This window comes from Centroberyx gerrardi, chromosome 1, assembly GCF_048128805.1.
Source record: "Centroberyx gerrardi isolate f3 chromosome 1, fCenGer3.hap1.cur.20231027, whole genome shotgun sequence".
NCBI lineage: Eukaryota > Metazoa > Chordata > Actinopteri > Beryciformes > Berycidae > Centroberyx > Centroberyx gerrardi.
In genome coordinates this window covers 3,534,985-3,558,563 of record NC_135997.1, presented here as the reverse complement: position 1 = coordinate 3,558,563, position 23,579 = coordinate 3,534,985, and the positions used below count along the sequence as shown (strand labels likewise).

Genomic DNA, 23,579 nt, shown 5'->3' with positions numbered 1-23,579 from the left:
ACTGACCTGAAAATCTAAAATTGTCGGTGACATTGCAGGCTAAAATAAACACGGTGCTTTGTAAGTGGAGGAGTACAAATTGTGATAAATTGCCCGGTTTATTAGTCTAACTATTCTGTGCAATATAAAAAATGTATGTTGTACTGGGAAGCATACATTTAATCAACGCACAGTCACAATGCACAGAACAGCAGAATTAGCTGTGATTACAACAAATGTAACTTACACCTTAATTTTCTTAAGGGTGGTTTATTTTAATTGCTGTCTGTATACAGTATGAACATGATGTACTCTATATTGATATCCATACATGTGTATATTCAAAGCTTTAATACACACTCTCCCGCAGGAGGGAGTGCTGAAGCAGATGCACCGGGACTTCAGCTCCTTCAGTGCCCAGCTGTCCCATCAGGTTCCCTTTCTGTCAATCACTTTTTAATTCCGAAAACTTTATTTTAAATATACTGCAGAGATTGTATAGAATATAGAAATCCACACAGTAAACTAAAATACACACATTTGTACTTTTATCCCCGGCATAAACCAACACAAAAGTCGCAACTTTGAGGCTACTGAGAATAAAATGCTAAACTTCTGGTCTGGACCAAAAGGAGGCTGGAATCGTGTGAGGATATTACAACAAGGCCAATTCTTCAAAAGGAAAATAACATTACTTATGTTAGATCTATCGCACAGTAACTAATGCCGCTAAGTTGGTGGCAAGTGAGCAAAATAATGCTTTGAAGTTTGTCATATACTCTTGTGATCATCCATTTGGAATTGAAACTAATGTGCTTGCAAAATATAGCAAGCTCATTCATAGTGAATACAAAAGCAGGTAACATAAGCACTATACATTTTCTCAATGTTTACATAAGCGTATACACACAATCTATAATATAACAGAGTAGACTATGCCATGATTCAGTAGTCATAAATATTACATTGTGCATGTTCTATTGCACATGTCAAGTGTCTGTATGACATGATAGGTATGGGTTAGTTTACCTAGATGTCATTTATTTTAATACAAAGATGCAACAACACAGAGTTTCATAGGACACAGGCTATACATTTTCACAAATCCACTTGTTTTTTTTTTCTTCTTAGGATGTTTTCCTAAATAAACCAAACCTATAATACAACAGTGATATTAAAGTATGATAAATATTCATGCACAAACAGATGATATTATCTAGGTCTATGTGAAAGGATATTGTTGCACAAGCCAGCCACTGTGTATGGATGGGGTTTTCGGCTATATTGGGCATGAAATGAAAGTGTTAATTAACTGAATACAAAGTGATTGATCAGTAAAAGGCACATGGAATTCAGAGGAGTTTATAAATGAGCAGACACTGCTGACTACCGTCTGAAACGCTCTTGCTTTCTTACTCAATAACAGAATCACTGATTACAAAACAGACAATCACATGCAACCACAGAATAAAGGTCCCACGCTCGATTCTAAAAAACAGAACAAAAAAAAAATAATTTCAAGATCTTCCTGCATTTTACATTACATGCCATTTTCATCCTGTTGTTCTTTTCAAGTTTTTTCCATGAGTTCCAAATAAAGGGAGGGATATGGCCAAGATGTCAGTAATCTGCCCCGTGGATCGAGGGTGTTGTGCCATTTTCTCACTGAAGGTTGAGGATGTACGGAGTCTTTTAACATTACAGGTGACACTAAATATCATTAAATGTAAATAATGGGTGCATGTTATAGGCTACAAATGGGGTAGCAGAGGCTGGCACACCTTGCCTTGCAGGTGACTTTTCATGTTACTGCCCCGGGCTGAAGAGCAACGCTGTTCACGGGATGCAGGGAGCTGCGGGGAAACTCTCTCCCTCAGCGGTGTGCTGGACTGTGTGCTCCTGCAGCGCTGTCAGATCGACAAAACGCTCCCCGCACCACACACACTTGAACTGGGTTTCCCGTGAGTGCACGCTCTGGTGCTTGGCCAGGTGTTCGCGCTGCTTGAAGCTCTTATCGCAGCTGGCACACTTGAAAGGTTTCTCCCCGGTGTGAACACGGCGATGGCGCTGCAGCTCGGAGGAGTACTTGAAGCGCTTTTCACAGTCGGGGCATTTCAGTGGCTTCTCGCGGGTCGGGTCACAGCGGTGCTGAACGAACTCGGAGGACGATACGAACCGCCTGTCACATAGCGAGCATTTGAGTGGCTTCTCTGTACAGTGAGAGTTCTGATGGCGCTGCAGCGTCGAATTCTTTTTGTATCCCTTGCCGCACACATCACACTTGTAGGGCTTCTCTACTTCGCCACCACATTTGTGCCTCAGCAGTTCTCCTGATTGGCTGAAAGACTTCTGGCAGGACGCACATTTAAACAGACTTTCCATACCATGGACCTGCTGGTGGTAAAGCAGGTGGGATGGCTGTAGAAAGCCCTTATCGCAGAGGTTACACTTGAAGGGGCGATCAGCAGGATTCTTGTGTGTGCGTCGGTGGCGCACAAGGGCATACTGCTGTTTGAAGCTCATCTGGCACTCCTCGCACTGGAAAGGTCGCTCTTCTGAGTGGGTGCGTTCATGCTGCCGCAAGTCGGACGGCCGCTTGAAGCTTTTTCCGCAAGATCCGCAGCGGAAGGGCCTTTCCCCTATTGGCTGGCATTGGTGGTGCAGGAGCTCGGACGACTCCTTAAAATGCATCTCACACAAATTGCACTTGAAAAGGTGCTCGCCCGAATGGGCGTACATGTGGCGCACAAGGTGAGAACGGTGCTTAAAGCTCTTCTCACAGACGGCGCACTTGTACGGCCGTTCAGAACTGTGAGTGCGCTGGTGGTGGGCCAGGTGAGAAGACTGGCTGAAGCTTTTATCACACGTGTCACATTTGTATGGCTTTTCACCCGTGTGTACTCTTTCATGGCGGGTCAGCTCAGACAAATGTCGGAACGCCTTATGGCACACTGAGCACTTATAGGGCCTGTCTGGTGAAGAAGCCTCAAACGATGGCGGAGACGAGGCACTAATCGCTGCACCGCCACCGGACGTCTCACCAGTGGAAGGCTGCTGAGGGTTGGCAGCTGAGGAGGTGGGAGTGGCGTTTCCAGAACCTGGCCGGTAGGTCTTCTCACAGATGGAGCACTTCATTGGGTTGTTTCCATTACCGTGTGAATTGTGATGCTGGGCCAAGGAGGTGAGTAGCGAGAAGCCCATCTTACACACACCACACACAAAGGGCTTCTGCTCCACCTGCACACACTGGTGCTCCAGAAGATCGGTGGCCTGGCTGAAGATTTTCATGCACTGAGTGCACTGGAAGGAACGGTCTTGGCTCACCATGCACTGGTGCTCATGAGGGTTGGCCAGGTGAGATATGTCATGGCCACAGGCTCCACACTTGTGCCCTCTCTCGCCCCCTACTTGTAAGGAGGGCTGCTGGGCTGGCACAGCGTGCTGCTGGCCATGCTGGCTGTGCTGGGGCTGCTGCAGGGCAGACTCTGGCTGCAGGACGACTCCATACACAGCACAGCCCAGAGGGTTGTCAGTGGCCTGGGGGAGCGTGTGCACTACAGAGGGTGGAGCCACTGCATGCTGCTGCTGCCACGCCTCCGTCATCCTTCCACTTCGCATGTAGGGATTCAGTTTTCAGCAGATGATGGGGAATTTTAGTGCCAGGCCAAGAGGGTGGATGAGGTTTAAGAGATGTAATCACAAAATTGGGAGAAGCTGAGTGCTATATTTCTGATTACAAACTTCCTGTGAAATTAGTGGGAGAACCTGGAAGAAAACAAAATGACAAAACAAAATAACTGTTAAGTTATTATTGTAGTGAATAAAACATAATCCAGTTTTAGGCTCATTAAGCACTGTTCCTGGCTTCTACTAATGGACATGCAGAGCAAAAGGATGATAAACTATGATATTGTTTCCAGAATGATGCATGAGAGGCTGTAAATGGCGATGAAGGGGACAACAAAACTTCAAGGTTTACCTTTTCCAGATACATTTCAATCAGGAAAGATGCATTCTTGTAACATTATTATTTGTTTTAGTGTTTCTTGCTGGAATACCTACTGCAATCTCAGGTATTGTGTGATGTAAAACCAAAACAAACCATCCAGCCTGGGCCTAAAACTCGTTCATCGATTAATAAAGGCCTGACATGAAAACTATTATATAAGTATTGTTATCTGTAAAGGATATTTGGGTGGGTGTGCATGTCCACTACCTAGCCATTTTCGCTATAACGCTAGGAAGACCCACAAAAATGGCTAACAGTTTGAGCTACATAAAGAACAGATTTGGGCTCCGTGTATTTACTGAAACGCAGCTTGGTCACCAAATGACTGAATTTCTCTATTCAAATTCGATGCGTATTTGTTGTGTTGTACGTTGCACACTGTTTGAGATGCATAGCTTGTGAAAATATGAACTCTTGTCTCGCTGGAGGGAAATGATTGTCTCTACGGAGCGTTCACTGGAAAGGTTTCTGTTCCAGTATCAGGATGTAGTCTGCGGTAGCGTAGCTAACAGCTAACGGCTAGGTTGGGTTAGCTGGTACGACTGCTACGACTAAACATTTGGTCTAGCTTCGCGATTATCACCGGCTAGTATGGAAAAAATGTCAAACGTTATTGCCGTGTAATAAATTACACGTCCTAAACTACTGTATGACCAAAAGCGACAGAAGCGAAGTAGCCAGCAAGCTAACGTCGCTTTGCTTGTAACGTCGCTATATGAAGCGGCGAAGGGCCACAATAACTGGTCTGATACGAGCCTGAACAGACGACGGACCCCGAATCTAACTAGGCCTCCCCAGAGCTGCAGGGGAAATTCACCTCCTGCAGCCAAGCCTAACACATCTGCAAACACATATTTTGCAAACCAGTTATTAAAAATCAGTTATAAGAACTTACACGAGCGGCTTATGGGCGGTTTTCGTTCCCCTCTGTAGTCTGGAGTCGACAACCTTCGAGATTTATGAGGCTCCGAGGACCGGCGGTGGGAGAGATGCGGTTGAAGCCGGACGCCATCCTCCTCAGACGGACACCGGAAACCGCCACGCAGTCTGCTGCCGTGCTGCTACAGCCGCTCCATACTGTATTTACACCGAGGATCCCGCAAGACGAGGAGGACAGAGGCGGCCTAATGTGCGATGGCAGAGCATTAAAACAACCATAAAGGCAAATGTGAGCTTGTAAGATACAGCATTTTTTTTATAACGATAGGGGGGAGGGAGCAGCAGGCATGCGCGCGACATACAAACTCAATATAAACAAACTATGTCTCGTTTGAAACGTTATTTTCGTTGCTGATTGATAGACAATGAAGCACTGGTATAAACCGCACATTATAAGTATAAATAGTGTTAAAGTATAAATCAAACAAAGCAAAACTATAGAAATATAAGTTTCCACTTGTATTTGGGCTAACGTTAAATTACCTCAGGGCAAACACTCATTCAACATTTTATATGCACAAACCTCCTTTTCATGTTGCAATAGGCTAAGGGGTTTTGAACTATATTTTCCTTTCAAAAAGGTATTCAGTTATTTTTTCTTGCCACGGAAGCCTTCACACATCTTAATGTGATGTTAAATTAAAGGGTGAATTCTCCATTAGAATAATCAAGCACAGCATGGGATCTGTGAATGAAATGTGAGTAGCTTCTGAGGTTTCACATATACAGCCGACCTTCTCAGTGCATAGGAAAATAAAAAGGGGGCAGTTTTATTGCAGTTTAGTTTTATTGTGGAAGTCAATACAGAAACGTGTTTTCACATGAATGTATCAGTAGGGTTTGTTTTTTTTCTTTTGCCAATATCCAGAAATCAAATAATCATGTTGTCCCCCGCAGGCACCCAATGGGCCAATCAGTAACAGGGAAACAAATGTTGTAGCGCCCCCCTAAGGCCAATCAGTATCATTTGAAAATGCCAGAAAGGAGCAATGATATGCATCATTCCCCTTTCAGCAAAGTTTCAGCAAAAATCCTGGAGTGCTCGAGTACTCTGATGTAAAATCCACCAAACACTCCTTCGTTTTCATCACACTGCATACAGAAACCTTTAAAAAAATCCTCAAAATAAAAATTCCTTCAAAATTCAGCCTTTGACATTTCCTAATTTTTTCTTGAAAGATCTGCTTTCCAATAGATTTAAAGGTCCCATATTGTGGAAAACGGGATTTCCCTTGCGTCTTTGATTATAAAGGAGTTGGATGTGCTATTCATTATCATTTTTGTAAGAAATAATAGACTAACAAAGTGTTTTTTTCAAAGCGGTTGAGCGGTTGTCATTGTTTATTACCAGAGAGTTTTCCCTACCTGCAGCTGCCCGCGCTGTGGTGCCTCACATTTCACTCTTGAAACGGTTAGCCAATCAGAACAGAGGGGTCGTAATATTAATGAGCCTTAAAGACACAGTGACAGAAACAGCCTGTTCTTGGTGAGGCTCAGAGAGATGCTGGAAAATGAACGTGTAAAAATGGATTGAGAGGGGGACCTTTAAAACGAATGATTAGCTATGGCATAGCCTACTGTCAATGCTTATATCAATAGTAGGTGACTGTAATTTATTTGAGACTGCGGAATGTCTCAAATGAAGTTTAGAAATCATATCCCATTGTCGGTCGGTGGATGAAAGTGTGCCGCAGGGAGTTAGACTGCAGAATCTATGGGAGACTCAAGTTCAATTCCCTGCAGGGACATACAGCAAAATTCAACGTTGCGGGGCTGTTAGACGCTTAGTCTTGTTTCTTATGTGGCAGGGATACATTTTTCTTATATATGGGTCAATGATTTTTTCCCAACATTACTTTGAAGTAGTAGATTAAAATCACAATCAGTTTCTCAAAAGTCACCAGAAAAAACATTTTAAAGGCAGTTTCAGTCCCCCATAAGGGGAACGCATTAAGTGGAACGGTGCCCTTTCTCAGAGTTTTGCCCCTGACCCTTAAAGAGTCTGTGCACGCCACTGCAAACACACACAGCTGTTGCAGTAACATGGACTCACTTCAGCACATACAAAACTGTCTTAAAAAACCTACACTGACCGTTGAATGTTTCATGATCAACCTATTGTGGTTATTTTATCTAGGAAAAGGCTGTAACAGTGTATACAGGTTAAAAACTGAGCGGCGTCTCTCCATCAGCTGAATATTACTGACAGCTTTGATAAACATAAGAGAATCCCATTTCCACCTTCGGCAGCAGCAAGCAGCCTGTCATATCGGTGTGTGTCTGTGTAGTCAGGGTCAGCGGCGTTTGTTGTGATCCTCCCAGCTCACCTGAACCTTCTGCTTCACTCACCTTGTTCCTGTTCTGCTTTTATTTTAGTTTAGATGCTGCAAGAGTGGAATCGGTGAATGCGGTGGGTTGACTTGTTGTGAACAATTAACAGATAATAACAGGTCTGTGCCCGCTTGAATTGTTGGCCTGTTTGATTCATGTTAGCTCATCCTGCTGCATGGAAAGAGTGATTGACATCTTCCAGTCCTCCTGGCCCGTCCCACAGTGCAACGCTCCCCGAACGTTGGCTCTGCTTTTTCCTCTTTTAGCAGACGGCATTTGTACGTTGTGGGAGGGTTATGAAAAGGGTAAAAACGTCAAACCAGGAGGTCACAGTCTTGACGCATAAGGTTCACTGTTGATAAAACTAATGCACTTCAGGAAAGTAGGTGATATGATGTATTACCTCTCATACTTACCCACTGTTTACATATTCATGAATCATGTGGAACCCAGGAATAGTTGTTCCCTTGGCAACAACTAATGGGCATCCAAATAAACAATATTGCCGAAATGAAAGTGTTAACCTTTATGAAGTTGAAATATCTGATTGAATATTTCAGGCAGCAGTAATAACCACACCAAGCTCATTAATTTCAAACATTTCATTATTTTCTCCACATTAACTTCGAAACAACCTCATAAACCAAAGAGTAAGAAAGAGCATGCTTGGGCATGCAATGATGTCACAACATGATGATGTCACCGGGTGCGAAGTATAAAACATACAGTAGCAGAGAGTTTCTTTTTATATCATTCATAAACTCAGGACATTTCAGTATCCACTGAGAGTTAAAAGCTAGCGTTTATTTTACACTGCTCTCCATGTCTCATGTAGCCTTGTGTTGCTGGATAAAGAGACGAGAGGCAGAAACTCACAAACTGACACCAGATTGAGCAGGCTAAACAAACATGCTGAAAAAAATCTCATCCGGCCCAGAGTGTCTGGAAATGACACTGTAGAAACCCCATTTTCCCTTTTTGACTGGTTCAAAAGGGGGACTGGGAGAGAGACAAAACAGTGCATGCCATTTCAGGGGGTGTTGGTGTGTGGGGTGGGGTGGGGGGGTGGGGGGTGGGGGGGTGGGCGGAGTGAGGGGGTAGGGTGAGAGGTGGGGTGGGGTGGGGTTAGGGTTAGGGTTACCTTTCTTAATGTTGAAGGTTAATCATCTCCCCTTAGCCTGCCCACTAGGGGTGTTTTATCAAGGGTCGGGGGTTTAGGGTTAAATAAAGTTGAGACAAAAAATGAATAAATACGAGGCACTCAGCATTCTCTCTGTCTTGCAAACTGCAAAAAGTAACAAACTTGAATAATAATGACACATACACATATATATTAGAATTAGTGGTTATAACATAACAGTCTCAAAGCTGTACAAAGGGGCAAGGCTGAATCCTCCTCAATATGTCAGTAGTTAAATGTGTATTATGTGTTTGTGTGTGTGTGTGTGTGCGTGTGTGTGTCACTGAGACTGGATGTGTGCTGACGTGTAAGTGGTAGGGTTGACATAAATTCCACTTCATTTACAATAAATTCAGGAAGTTACTCAAGATTTGATTCATGGATCCGAGCCAATAGAGAGTGTTGTGGCTGATATTCAATTCATGAATCAAATGTGAATCCGATACGGTCGGATTCTGTGATTTGGTTTGGATGTGAAATGGCGCTGATCCCAAATCTCTGCCGACAGGCGCAGTGACCAGAACTGATCATCTGGGTGGAGTGTGTACAAATGAAGACAGAACAGTGATGTTAAAGGGATAGAAAATGCACTTTTTAAACTCTACACAGCCTCATGCAATGGTTGTGTGTGTTTGTGTATTTCATGGTGAAAAAGAAAAGAATAATGACGGAGCCCTTTAAAATGGATCTACTCTTGCAGCATAGTTCTGTAGCGCATAGTGCTAATAGGGATTGAGAGTGGTGGATGGGGCCGAAGGGAAAAGGGGTAAAAGGCAAAAAGGGGGGTATTGTCTGTGGGGTTTAGGATGGAGTGTGTGTGCCATGCTCTTGGCTAGCATGTTCAATGTTTGTCATGATAAATGAAACATAGGGGTCGCTGTATTGTCGTCTAGAGTGGAAAAATGGGCAAAACTGCCTGTGCCATCCCCAGTCCATTTTACAGTAGGTGATGAACACCCATGCATGTGTGTCCTACTATACCACACTATTTTAAAGCTGCGCTCTTTGCTTTCTTATGACACTTATCGAATACCTTTCGCTATGGTTGCAAGCTCAAAATAGGCATTTCAAAAGGAACGGTGTTGTCATAGAAACTCAAACGGGCTTCAACAAAGGTGAAAAGACCAGTAGCAACAATAGAAAGGCTTTGCTGTGTCCGTCACTTGGGCTGTGGGCTCCAGTCGAATAGGCAGAATGTCCGTCTCAGTAAGTAATAATATAATATACTGTAGGTATCAATAAGTCTTAGTAGATCATACCTGTATAAGCTTAAATAAAGAAGTGAATGAAAAGAATGGCTACTCCAATATTGAGTAAAATGACCATAACCACCAGAATAGAGCTGGAGCCCTAGGAGAAAAGAGAAGAGAAAAGAGGAAATTAGTTCAGTTCTCACACTAATTCACTCAATGGTAACAGTAGACTCAGTAGAAAAACATGCATTTATATTCCCCCCAAAAAAACCCAGGAAATGGAAATCAGAGCCAAAGACTCAACAGTGGTGACTGACTACACAGTATCTGAGCAGTTGGCAGTAAAAAACAGAGAGGCAGTGATCAAACATGACTGTAGTAAACAGATTTCATCACAATACTTGCTGAAACTTAATTGGATTACTGTGCCTTTTTGTAATCGCTAGCATGCTACAGACTAACAGAACGTGTTATTTTGGAAACATTCACCGAATGCAGCACCTCGACCTTGCTAAGAGATGTCATTCAAAATGTTACACCCATGGGTTCAGGTTAAGTAAGCTACCTTTCACAGAGTGTTTACAGGAAGAGTGGAGAACATGATTCGGGACTGTTTGAGTGCAAATCTCTTGTAGGTATGAGTATATTTTGGCCTGTGTCATCTCCTCAAAACTACCTTATGGTTAGGTACATTTCTCACACATGTACTCACTTTTTTAATTCATGGGGTCTTTAAATGAAATGTGGCTCTAAACCAGGAGTCTGAAACCATGTGCCATTGAGGGCCGAGATTGTGCAGGTTTTCATTCCAACCATTCACTAACTGATTTCATGAATTAGCACAGCTTCAACCAGAGAAGAAACTGAAATCACCTGATGTAGAGTTTGGTTGGAGTGAAAACCTGCAGACTCTCTGCAGAAAACAGAAAACCAAACAGACCCTAACCCATCAGTTAAACATAACTGTAATGACTCACTGAGTTTGATTTGAGGGTGAGATGCTCTCCTTCCTGCTCCAGTGTGATGGGCTGAGACTTAAGGGGTGGCGAGAGGGTGAGGTCCCTGTGCAGCGGCCATTCCTCCAGCTCCGCCCCCACATTCAGGTTGTCCAGCATCTGTACAGAGTCCATGGATCCCTCCCTTACCGGCCGCAGGCCGCGGGACCGCAGCCTGTTGCTTTTGGGGCACGGAGACTCCTGGCCCAGCCCCCGGGAGTCCGGAGACTGAAGCCTCATATCAACCGTATAGTCACTCATCCTCTCCTCGTCCTGCTCCGTGAGGCGCGAGTGGGCGGGGCTCCACCTAAGGGTGCTTTCAGCAGTCCAGCCCCCGGTGAGGCCGTCAAGCCTTTGGTCGACCAAAGCATGCTCGCTAAGCTTGTGGTTGGAGGGCATGTGCTGCTTTGGATGGTGGTTGGAGTAGACATGCTCTCGAGGGTTGTAGCTAGAAGAGACGTGGTCCTTTGCATTGTGATTAGAGGAGATATAATCTTGGGACTTGTGATTGGAAGAAGCATGCTCAGAAGTCTTGTGATTGGACATGTTATGCTCCAAGGCCTTGTGATTAGATAAAATGTGCACCTGCGGCTTGTAATTGGAAGAGGCATGCTCGCAGGCCTTGTGATTGGTGGAAGAATGATCCCATGTTTTGTGATTGGAGGAGGAGTACTCCCTCGACTTGTGATTGGAAGAGGCATGCTTGGAGGGCTTTTGGTTGGACAAGGAGTGCTCCCAGGCTCTGTAGGAGGAAGAGTGCTCCCGGGACTTGTGATTGGACAAGGATTTCTCCCGTGGTTTGTGATTGGACAAAGGGGCTTGCTCGTGGCCGTTAATTTGGCCCTCTTGCTCCTCCAGGAGGGAAGGTGTGGTGGAGCGGCTGCTGCCTCCTCGATCTGGATACATGTCATCTGTCCAAGTGTTAGCCCCGCCCCTAGGCAGATCTATGCCCCGCCCCTCCACCAGCACCTGGATCTCAGCCCCGCCCTGGTCATCCACGGCACTCTGGCGCATGAAGCAAGCATTTCTGGGACGATGGGCGTGCTTGGGCGGGCTGCGGGGGGGCGAGGCGGGGACGCTCAGCACGGGGCTGAGATCAGGTGTTATTACAGGCGGCGTGGTGTCCGGAGTGCACAGCTCCGGACTGTCTGTTCCCGTGGAGATGACCTCATGGTCTTTGTCCTTGGCGTCCTGGTGCTTGGGCCGCTGACATTCGAGCCCTAGGAACACAGTTGGAGAATAGCACCAGTGAAGTGACTTGGCACCAATCCACAGCAAGTACATCAGACATACGCTGCGTGTTGCAGTGTTGTTAGCATGCAGGGGCACAGAAGAAGAAGAGTGAGGACGCTACAGTCTGAATCTTGGGAAGACAATCACAGTTGGCTTAAGTCTGTTTTAGAGAGGATTAAGGAAGTCAACACACTTGAATTCTTGAATTCTTAAAGGCTTATTCTGTGTAGTTTGGGGTTTATTGTGAGAGCAGAAATACATGGGTAATATGTATGGAATTACTCATCACAGCATATTAAATGTTCAAGTAACTGTTCAATGCTGTAAATGTTCAAGTAGACACAGTACTTGTACATTCTTTTATTTATTTGAAATGAAGGTAATGAGTACAGTTCCATCATTTTCAAAATGTGTTGCCTTTTGATTTAGTAATGACTTTTTAATGAAAGCCTAATACTTAAGTACTTCTGCCAAATATACAGTATTTTTGAATGTAAGCTGATTCTACTTGAATTTCCTTATCATAAGCATAACAGACACTGCATTACAGCAGATGACCTTTAGTATAAAGGTAACACTTTTGTATTGGAGAGTTATATCTTTTAATTTTCACATATGTATATTCTAAAGGAAATACTAGAGGAAATACTGAATACTTGTCATTTTCTGGAATGGAAATCGTCAAATTTGTCGGTATGGGCCTTCAAAAATCCATATCGGTCAAACCCTAGTATAGAATTCAATTTATCCTGAAAATGAGATACTTCTATATCATATCACAGATAAGAACAAACTTCTCTCGTTCAGTAGTGAATATTCTCAATATAATACCAACTGAACTGTCATATGATACAAGAATAATAGGTGAATGCTGAAATTTAGACTAGTATTACACTATACAGTTCTTCTCCTGTTGTCAACTCACCATTCCCGTAGATGTGGAAGGAGGGAGAGAGCTCCTTGGCAGCGATCCGGGCCAGTCGACACTCTTCCATGGCCTTCTGCGCCACGCCTTCCGCTGCCTCCGCCTTCCCACGGGCGTGGCTCATCCTGAACGGACAGGTAGAAACACAGCAGTCAAACAGGCTGCAAACTCTTCATCATAAAGGTTATCATTCATTATGTACGTTTGGTGAATAGTTGTGCTTTGTCTGGCCTCACTTGATCCAAGATTGCTATACACTATGCCAGAGGTTGGGACTCGAGACTCAGACTCAAGTCACAATTTTATTTGCTGCATGAAGAGAAGACTTGAGACTTGACTTGGGTTCTGCTGACTTGGGACTCGACTTTGACTTGTACTTTGATGACTTGAAAAGGTTTCTAAAGTCTTGACTTGAGATCTTGTGTTTGTGTAAATTACTTGGATTGAAAGTGATGAGATTTGTTCCAGCAGACGACTGAATTTAAATTGTTTTCTGAATTTGTATGGAATGATTGAATTTATTGAAGTTGAAACTGGTTATAGAAATCAAACTCATGATGCTCTTACCAAGTTTGTATCCTATTAAAACCATATAGCATTGAAAAGTCCTAGATAGTTTTCTTTAAGATATTAAATTGATACTGGACTCTTGATTTGTTCTGACTTGACTTGCTGTTCTACATTCAGACTTGGGACTTAACATTAATAACATGGACTTGACTTGGTAATCTACACTTTGACTTGGGACTTGACTTGAGACTTGTGCCTCAAGACTTGAGACTGACTTGGGACTTGGATGAAGTTGACTTGGTCACACCTGGCTCACTTCTGACTCTGAACCATGACACAGAACAGCACTTACAAACAGCCAATGTCATTATGCATATGTTTGATTTTCTGAAGTAAAGCCTATTTTCAAAGACATTGCATCATGTGAAAGTTGATTCCAGACGCTGAAACCAACTATCCAGAACCCAAATGTGCCTCTCCACATCATCCACTACTTCTTACTTTCTTACCTAGACATGGCAATCTCAGCTTTCTGCTTGGCGATGTCTGCAGCCTTCTCTGCAGCCTCTACAGCCCGGTCCACCTTCTCTCTGATCTTGCTCGCCCTCAGCGGGATCAGGTTCTTGCGCTTGCCGCTCACCAGCGCGTTCTGCTTGTACTTGCCTTCCTCCTTGGTGCCATCGGGGAAGGTGGTGCATCCATACCCGTGCCTCTTGTTCGCCGCCCATTCACCCTCATAGTGCAGGCCGTCCGAGCGTCGGCTCACACCCCAGCCGGCCCTCTGGTCGCTCCGCCACTCGCCGGCGTAGGTTTCGGTGACGGTGGCGTCCACGGGCGCGCCCTGCTCGCTCTCACTGGCGTTGGAGTGGATGTCGGATGCGGCGGAGCTGACGGTGCTCATGCCGGCCTCGCTGCAGAAGGAGCTCTGCTTGCTGAGCTGACTGGCCAGGGAGCTTTTGGACTCTGAGCGCCGCAGTTTCAGTCCGCTCAGGATGGACTGGCGGAAGCGGCCCTTCCTCTTCCTCTGACGCTCGGCCTCGCTCGGAGCCGTCAGGGCGAACCCGCCGCGCCCCACCGGGCTCCCGGCCAGCCCGGCCACCACCCCGTCAGCGGGCGCGGTGGCGGTGCCGTCCTCTAGCGCAGTGGGGGGGCCGTGGCTGTGCTCGGAGCGGAGGGAGTTTATGGATGTGCGCAGCGGGAAGAGGATGACGGCCGCCATGCCGTACGGCACGCTCTGCCGCACGCCGTAACCATGACGCATCCCACCCAGCCACTGGCCTTGGTAGGTTCCTGACAGAGAGACAGACACAAAGAGAGTCAGGGGAAGAAATGTGACAAGTTTTTCCTTGTTGTCATTGAGGGTCTAAAGGTAGGGGGTGTTGTTAGGGTCAGGGTTAGGTTTAAGGTTTCATAATGTGGCCATTGTGAGGCTCTTTGAGACTGCGAGTGTGATTAAGGGCTATAATAAACTTGACTTCAGCACACTGTATGATGGTAAGATGATAAGTTTGGCAACATCACTCACAATTATCATTTCGCTTCCATTCAGCAAAAGGTACACAAAACAAGGTTTTGGTGTGACCATGACACATCAAGGACTGTGGCTTTACAGGAGATTTGACAAATCTCCTGAGATTTGACAAATTATGTGTCTTCTTACAGGCTAAACAAATGAGGTAAACTCTACTCTGAACACAGTGGAGGATCCGTTCACTGCTGGTAAAACAACAGAGGTATGGTGAAGTCTGGACACCAGGATGAGCAGAGGACAGAAGCCAGTTCAGATCCAGTAGCAGGGGGTTGAGATGTTGGATGTCTTGAGAACCCTGAATAACTCCAGACCTGAGGCCCTTACATCTCTATTGAGCATGTGCAGGGAGGAGGGGGTCTGTGGTGAACTCACCTGTTTTTAGGGACGACGGGTTAACCTTTCTCTAGTTTTATGGATTTAACTCTAACTTGCACCCTGATTTCCCCTTAAATTTCCCCTGAAGTAGCTTCAAAGTTAGAAAAAACATGCTTTTCCATTCTGTACAACAATGTCACATCAGCTCGTTCCAGCGCTTCACTGAAGCTGTATCTGCTTATACTGAGTGAAATATTCAAAACCAAGATGCCATTTTGTTATGGCTGTGCCATTACATCAAAGGAAAAATACGCCTTATGCTTCATTTGATATACATTTCCCTGTAATCCAGCATGACATGTTTGGTATCTTTGGAAACCTTGGGATCTTGACTAGAATTTAAAATAAAGTTCTGTGGGTTTGAACAAAGCTTTGCCGCACAACATGCGTTTGTAGTGATGGACCCACCGGTGGGACTGGCAGGGCTGCAGGCCACATACAGTGGTGCACAGTTTTATTTTTGAGGCAGTGCCAGGTGCTGGAACCTGAAACAACTTCAAGCTTGATTTCACAACCTTTATTAAGCTTCAATAAGCATGGGGTTGGTACAACTGAAAAGCTGTGGCCTTTGGTGTAATTTAATTTTTGACTCTGTCGGCTGATCACAGCGGTCAGTGGAGCTCTTCGCACTGACACCCTTCTGCAGTTTGCACCAGGGTTTGCCATGTTATTCTATTTTTGCGACGCCTCTTGTTCTTTCAGGACTCACTGACATCCATAAATGTCACAGACAGAAAACGCAAGCAGTGGAATACTGCCAAGACCATTAGGTGTCAGACTATAAATGACCGTGTCCTAATGCTCTGCAGCACTCTTTTATCATGTGACAACACAATATGTGCCACATAGAGTGTATCACTGGACGCATAATAAGTGTCTGAACATTATCTAAGGTGTCTCCAGGGTCTTGTCTGCAGGTTTATCAGGATTTTATATATGAATTCAGACATTTCTTTGTCTTAATTCAGTAAAAATTAGCATGCAACTCATTTGCTTTCGTCTATCAGCCTGAAAGTGTCAACAATTTCTCAACACACGATGTACTGAAAAGAAAGACACGGATGAATATTCACAAAATATTCCATTGCTTGAGACATGCTGTTCTGTGACAGGCAGCTGATAGGCCAAATGTATTCAGTCCTCCTAGTTGTGTGTAAAGGTTTATGTGGTAGCTGCAGAGAAGCTGCCAGGAATCTGCCAGATCTTAAGAATATTTTGATGCCAAACACAGGCCACAACATCATACAGCTGTGAAATTAAATCATTAAAGGAACAAACCCTTAAGAAAACCCTAAAGAAAAAAGATATATGCCATGTGACATTTCTTAAACTGCAGAAAAGTAGGCCTACATACTTTATGTATTTTCTTGGAATTGGCCAAGCTCTGGTATTAATCAAGTGGTTCTGATGTCATCATGAGTTGGTGAGGTTTGGCAGGTCAGCATGGAAGACGAACCAACATACTATAGGAAGTGGAATAGAGGCCTGCTCTCTGTGTGATGTGCTGAAGTGTGAGCCAACAATTTGACAGTTTCAGTATTTGCAAAATGTCAGAGCGGGGCTGCTCTAAAATCCCCCACTGTGAACGCTCTCTAAACGTTTGAAAAATGATTATTAGATATTAATACCTCCTCTTTTCCATACAAAGAGGTTAAATCCAGCAGCCTAGTTTTAACCACAGGGCTTCCCACAGGGCCGAGTCCTCTCCCCCTTCCTCTTCTCCATCTACAACCAAATAACATAAACGGCGGTTGACACCCAGACCTGCTGGAGGCAGCCGAGCTCCCTGGAGCTCCACATCTCAAAAACAAAGCAGCTCTGCTGTAGGGAGAGGAGAATACCTCACACCCTCCATCCTCTCTGCAAATCCCCAAGGTGGAAAGAACAAGAGGTGAAGCAGATCCAGAGTCTCATATTTCTGGGCAGGGAACTCAGCAGCCTGCTCTTCACCTCGCAGCATGTCAGCTTCATTTACAGGAGGGATCAGCAGCTAACAGAGCTGCAGCCGTCTGCAGCTGCTTCATGGAGTCCAACCTCACCTTCAGTATCATCCTGCTTCAACTCCCTCAGTGTCAAAAGCAAAAGAAATCTCACAAGACTCATCGATCAAGCAAATCAACCCACACTGCCACTTCAAGATACAGTCAACCAAAAGAAAGATCAGACATCTTTCATCTTTCATACCCATAAAGAGTGTGAAAACATCAAACTATAAACACTCTAAACAGGCAATAATGTTCAATATTTGCACAGCTGCTTTTTACATATGTATAAAAATGTGGGATTGTGTATTGAGCAAATGTTTAAAGACCCCATGAAATGGCATCTTTACTTCCTCAATGTGATGTATTTCCTGTTAAAACAGGATGTTGGGGGTGGGACATAATGCAGACTAAACCAATGGAATATGAGTCAGGGAGAGAAAGGCAGTTTTATTTGATGGGAGGGGCGGAGGGGAGGGACTGTTCAAAAAGCTGTGATGGTTTTATTGGTTGGAATTTATATTTACACCTATTAGTACAGCATGAGGTCACCAGTAAAGATACTCTGTTTTCCAGGAAGTAAAAGTAATGGGAGTTAATTTCTGTGGCAATGTTTTTCTGAATCAGATTTTTTCATTTCTGCACCTTGACAGAGCCTCACATACACTTTGAGTTTGTCACGTATAGCCTACAGTGATCTGAAAGAATCTGTTTCTATAAATTTATATGTTTTCATTACATGTTGTGGCCCCTTTTTCATGCCATATGTCTGTCTGGTGTTCGCCCAAATTGCCCTCAAAAAGATTTTGTCACAATCATTTTGTCTCTTTCAGTTTATCAGTGCATGACTTGAGTCATTATCATATCTAAACTTCATGTGCCATATTTTGAACAGCCATGGTTTTGGCCTTATATTTCCACTTTCAAATATTTCAGTTTTCTAAATCATTTACATTCCCTGGTCCAGATAAAGGCTGTTTTATTGAGATATTAACCAGACAAATAAAATGACATGTAAAGACTAGCCAAGACAGCAGCAAATTACCCTCAGTAGAATTAGAGCTGATGTCTAACACCAATTTAGAATTGTCATCTCTGCCTTAATCTGATATTCATGGATCTTACAGGCTGCTCAGGTCCTCAGTGAGCTGTTATAGACAACAGGCAGCTAAACACAGAGTTTACAGTGTTTATCTGAAGGAAACTAAGTCATCTAGCTAGCTAACATTTTTACAATCCGAGTGTTAGCTAAGTTCATTCAAACAAACTATTTAAACACTGCTGTATTTATATTTCATCATGTAAAACTGAGCTTGAATTTAAATTGCTAGCAGCCTGGCATACACAATATTTCTCAGATTGTGCCTTTATAGCCTGTTTTCCAGACAGTTGTATTAGACAGTTGTATTAGCATATAGCTCCCTCCTGAACAATCTTTAGGTAGCAGCCCAGCAAAATGCTTAAAGTGGTGTCTTGCAACATGTTTGTCTTGTAAACAAGTTAATGCCAAACGTCCAACCAATACCTAGACAGCAGCGAGGCTTTGAACATATGAGGTGACTGGGTGGGGTGGGGGGGATTTGTTTGAAATGCCCAGAAACAATTGTTGGTTTCAACAAAGTAAAATGACTGCTCTCCAGTAAAGGCCTGATCAGTGTGTGATGTGAGATGCTTCCTGCCTCTGCCTCGCCCCGAGGCAAACTGCCTCTGTGCCGCTCGTCCTGCTGCCGGCACGCTGCGCCCCCAATTACATTACACATGACTGTAAATTACATTACAGATGCATGCAATAGCTCTGCTGAAAACTGCTGTCTGCAGGAAGGGAACACCCAGCTTTGCAATGGCATAATCAAAGTATAATGACAATTATGAATTAATGTGATGATTACTTTCAGGGAAATGACAGTACTTTGGATGCTGCCTCCCTCATCCTGGTAAGCAAGCAGCAACAGTGAAATAAAATCACAAATGCGTCGTCGGTGTCAAAATGTGCTGACCTTCACATGAGCAGCAGATACAGCGTACAATCTGTTTTGGTTGATAACACTGACATTGTTTTGGAGAATGAAATGGATAGCTATCTGCTTAAATGATCAAATAGTCCACTGATGCCAAGAGTAAGCAACCTGAGTGATGGTGAGGCTGCTGCCTGCTAGGTCACAGCTGTTAGGGGATTAGAAAACTCCTCCATTACTAGGTCATTACAAGGGTTTGTGCTATTTGCTGGAGGAGTGACCTGACATTTACAGTGCATAAGACTCTCATGTTCAGGGTCCTCAGTTACTGAGGAATCACAGGCAAAACGTTTAATCCTTTCAAAGCTAATGAAGCCATACTCTATATATTTTGGCTAAAGTTGCTTTTTTCTGTTGGTAAGCCTTTGTGTAAGTGGAATAATTGACCCACTGATTCATGACGTGTCAAAAAAGACCAATTCCTGTGGTTATTTCACAATATTTCCACAATAAAAGCATGCTATCAATTTATATTCCTTCCTCGCAAATAGCTTTACACTTTAATATGAAAATAAACTGTTGGGAGATTACTCCTTCAAAGTTACATGAAAGGGGTAAAAACAACCCCTATCTTATTAATATAAAACACAAGTTAATCATTTCAATAGTGTCTTCCATGGACACAAGTCTATCCTTGTTTGTCTTTGTGCAAAGTTTCATGTCTTTTGGACTTTGCATCACTGAGACAGAAACAGTGAATTCAGTATTTGTTTTTTGTTTGTGGATTCATTGATTTGTATGTGAAACACTTGCAGCTGCACTTTGTACAATAATATAATTACATCTGATCATTCAACCATGACCATATAGATGCCATCGTTTACACATCGAATGATTAACATGGTCCAGATGTTTGCATTGTGTTTGCTTCAAGGGGAAAATAAGTTGAATCTCGGGTCTGAATTCAGAATGTGAAATAAACAGCGAAATGTTTCTTTATGGGCAAGCTGCAAAGCCAGAACTCATCACATTTATCACTTAAAAAGTTGATTAACCCTTACCTTAACACTAATAACATTACTGGAGACTTTTTGCTTATACCATACCTTAAATAACAACGAAAAACATTCTTACGATCATTGATTTTCGAGAAGATTACAATTTTTGACTTTGTGGTTTGGTGGATATCTTCCTGATATTGAGCTGTAGTCCCTTTTGCACAATCCACATCTCAACTGTCTCAAAGCTTAAAAATCTTCTCTTTATCTCCATCTCCTGCTTTGTGATTGGTAGAGATTTAATAAGGGAAATCAATAAGTGATAAACTTGGATTCACCTCACCAGTGTACTTCCTGAAAAAAGAAAACAGCATATATAAGTAAAAGAAAACCTATTTATTTAACCTATTTCAACTCAATAAATCGTTGTTTAGTATCATAGTTTTTCCCCAGAATCAGAAAATTTTAACGGCCTAAAAATCCATACAAATATTAGTCTACCGATAAGCCAATTTTGTTTCTGAATAACTCAAGTTTGGGAAAAAGCCATTTCACCACAGGCTGTGGTTCATCTCTCCAGTGGGCTGGAGGAAGACGACCCTTTTAGTCAAAAGATGAAAAAAGCTGTAAATCGCAAAATAGTTTTTTTTTTCCCCTGAAAGACATGCTGTGTAATTTTTTTGTGACATGTAGTTTAAATACAAATCTCAACTCTTAATCCACATCTCAGATCTGCTCTCCAAAGTGTGTAGGAAGCACAAATCCTTCACAGTGGGGCTTCTTCCATATTTTGGAGCGAGATACAGGAAATCTGTGGGCTTTTAAATGAAAATACATATTTGGGAAAAATGTCAGGCTATTCAAAATTCAAACAAAGCAAATTCTAATCAGTAGCATCTCTACAAAAGGATATCTGACATTGTTTTTCAAGTGCTATAAAAGAGATAATGTTGAATGAGCAATGTCTAGATGCTTTGAAACTGATATGTTATGACAAAAAAAAAAAAAAAAATTCTCAACATTATTTTTGGAATATTGTGCAGTCCAGGACTCAGTATTTCCAGGCAGAGTTCAGCAGCGCGAGGAGCTGTCCGCGGTGCTGAAACCCGGACTGTCTCGTGCTCGGCGGGGCTGATTGTGAGGCGGCTGCCTTTTAATCGCTGTTGTGTTTTTATTTTTTTAATGAACACGCGCTCTATTGACAGGCCTGCCAGCACGTCTCCCGTGCGTTTGACAGAGACAACTGCACATTTATTGGGTTGTGGAAAATGTGTCAGCTCGTGCGTGCTATATTCATCTGTCGGCGGTCTTCCACGTGAGCGACCGGAGGAGAGCTGTCGCGTGACGCAGTCGTTTTTTTTCTCGGTTAATTTTGTCAGAGTGATAGCATTTCCGCTAATTCATAAACCAAACAGTAGGGAGGGATGTAAACGCTCGCGCTGGGAGCCGTTTAAACCTCTGGTAAACAACCTCCACCTCCAATGCAGCACCGACACACACCGTGTTTTCATGCCCCCCCCCACCTGCATCACTTATTGACCTCGCTCTCCATCCCTCATCCGGGTCCTGCGCGGTGGAGGCAGGCAGGCGGTGGAAGCTGCGTCGGTTATCAAACGGCCTAGATTAGCGCCCAAGTCAGGGAAACGTGACTGACGGCGCCCGAGAGCCAATCAGAGAGCAGAGCCGGATCGGGTCTCTAGTGACACGCTGACCCGCTGTCTGCGCGTTACCATGGCGATTTACAGTACAGAGGCGTCCGTGCTGCGATGCAGAGGGAGGGGGTGGGGGCAACCTGTGTGTGTGTGTGTGTGTGAAAACAGAGGAGGTGAGGTTTTAGGATGCCTAATATTAGACATCGGCCCTGCCTTAACGTCCACAGCAGGTTTCTCTACTGTGACTTTACTGTAGGCTCTAATAATAAAGAGTAATAAAGGCCGGTCAGTGGGCTAAAGTGAAGGTGATCCGTCCCTGCTGCTGCCGTGACAACACAACCCTTCTAACATTTGCATCTGGATGTGACCTACATGTTATTTATGTAGCCTAAATCAGAGATGTGATGTGTTACAGAGGGTTTTTTGCAGCAGTCTAAACACGCAGCTCTTCTTGCAGCTTAGCAGAGTTTCCAGCACTGAAATTCAGCTGAGGGAATAGAGATAGAGAGTAGAGAGCCTAAATCTGATCTGCAGCCTGGGGTTTGGTGTGGTAACAAAAGCGGGGGAAGTTACAGGGGTATAGATGTACAGAGGAGGTGCTGTGATGGGATTTCGTTCATCAAACAGGAGCAAACAGAAGTGAGAATATTGTTTTGTGTGTGTTTCCAGGTAGGAAGCTGGGAGTCGGCCTCTTACCTCCATCGGAGTAGGTTTCGGTGCCGTATCCGTCCTGCAGGCCGTTGCTCCAGGTTCCCTCGTACCGGGCGCCGCTGACCGTGCTCTCCAGCTGCCCATAGCGGCCCTTGAACCCCTGCGTCCACTCGCCTCTGTACTCCCAGCGGCCCTTGCTCTCCACTCCCACGCCGTGCCGCTTGCCCTGCGCCCAGGTGCCCTGGTAGCTGTTCCCGCTGGGCCAGGTGTAGACGCCCAGGACCTCGAAGCCGTGGCTCCAGGCCCCGGCGTACTCGCCCTGGCCCTGCGGCCCCGTGCAGACCCCCCGGCCATGGGCCTTGCCCTGCTCCCACCCCCCGCAGTACGACCCCCCGTCATCAAAGTCAAACCTGCCTCCAGTGGACATGCATGAAACAGGTTTAGGCAAATCCTCAGAACGTCAAGAAAAAAAACGGGCCTGGTTTACACAGAAGGAGCAGAGAGGGAGGAGGCCTTGTTTGGATGTAGCATGGAGGTGCAGGGCCCCGACTCTCCCTCTGCTGTTTAGGATGAAAAACACCGGCTGCCGGTCTTGAAAAGAGCAGGACTCAGCCCGAAGAGCATCACCTTACGATGGAGAAGCGACCTAAGCCTCGGCGTCGGGTCTGGCGTGACGAAGGCAACCGTTGGGCATGCTGCTTCCCATGGGCATGCGGGCTCAGAGTGCTTCTCCTTCTCGTTCTCCTCCTCCTCTTCCTCCACCTTCCCGCTCGGCGCAGCCTCGCGGCCCGGCGGCTCCCCGGCCCGTCGCCTCGACCGTGCGGCGGGGCGCTCCAGACGAGCGAGGCCTAGGCTTTTCCAGGAGTCCCAGAGGCCCACACACAGGCGGCAGCAGCGACCGCGCTCAGCTCAATCAGACATTACAGCATCGCTACATCCGTGCCGCACCGGCACCCAGGGACGGAGAGAGAGGGAGACGGGATGGGGATGGCACTGCACCGGTACGCCATGAAAAAAAAACACACCAAAAAAACTGAGTAGCAGAGAAGTTGAGGCTATTTCTCTATAGCATGGCCTGGAAACAAGCAATCCAGGCTACCTTCGAACACACACATCCATAACCACACACACATACACACAC

General features: G+C 44.7%; 2 protein-coding genes across 3 annotated transcripts; both read right to left on the bottom strand.

The window, feature by feature from the left end:
- Positions 1 to 239: 239 nt before the first annotated feature.
- On the bottom strand, positions 240 to 5,084 carry znf319a (zinc finger protein 319a). Its single transcript, XM_071921162.2, has 2 exons — positions 4,884 to 5,084; positions 240 to 3,744 (listed from the first exon to the last, which is right to left on the bottom strand). Exon 2 carries the CDS (start codon positions 3,595 to 3,597, stop codon positions 1,816 to 1,818), a length of 1,782 nt encoding a protein of 593 aa, XP_071777263.1. The 5' UTR covers positions 3,598 to 3,744; positions 4,884 to 5,084; the 3' UTR covers positions 240 to 1,815.
- A 4,623-nt stretch (positions 5,085 to 9,707) lies between these two features.
- jph3a (junctophilin 3a) lies at positions 9,708 to 22,865 on the bottom strand. 2 transcript variants are annotated; one of them, XM_071921159.1, is made up of 5 exons: positions 22,484 to 22,865; positions 13,804 to 14,584; positions 12,775 to 12,909; positions 10,609 to 11,848; positions 9,708 to 9,788 (listed from the first exon to the last, which is right to left on the bottom strand). In XM_071921159.1, the coding sequence occupies exons 1-5, from the start codon at positions 22,863 to 22,865 to the stop codon at positions 9,708 to 9,710; spliced, it is 2,619 nt and encodes an 872-aa protein (XP_071777260.1). The 2 variants fall into 2 exon arrangements, with proteins under 2 accessions (XP_071777260.1, XP_071777261.1); XM_071921160.1 differs by having other exon boundaries at positions 10,609 to 11,846; positions 12,785 to 12,909.
- Positions 22,866 to 23,579: the final 714 nt, after the last annotated feature.

Excerpts from the sequence above, each read along its gene's own strand:
- znf319a (XM_071921162.2), bottom strand. The coding sequence starts at position 3,597 with ATGCGAAGTGGAAGGATGACGGAGGCGTGGCAGCAGCAGCATGCAGTG.
- jph3a (XM_071921159.1), bottom strand. The coding sequence starts at position 22,865 with ATGTCCACTGGAGGCAGGTTTGACTTTGATGACGGGGGGTCGTACTGC. Across the intron at positions 14,585-22,483 it reads CGAAACCTACTCCGATGGAG|GAACCTACCAAGGCCAGTGG; the intron begins GTAAGAGGCCGA and ends TCTCTCTGTCAG. Across the intron at positions 12,910-13,803 it reads GCTGAGATTGCCATGTCTAG|GATGAGCCACGCCCGTGGGA; the intron begins GTAAGAAAGTAA and ends CTGTCCGTTCAG.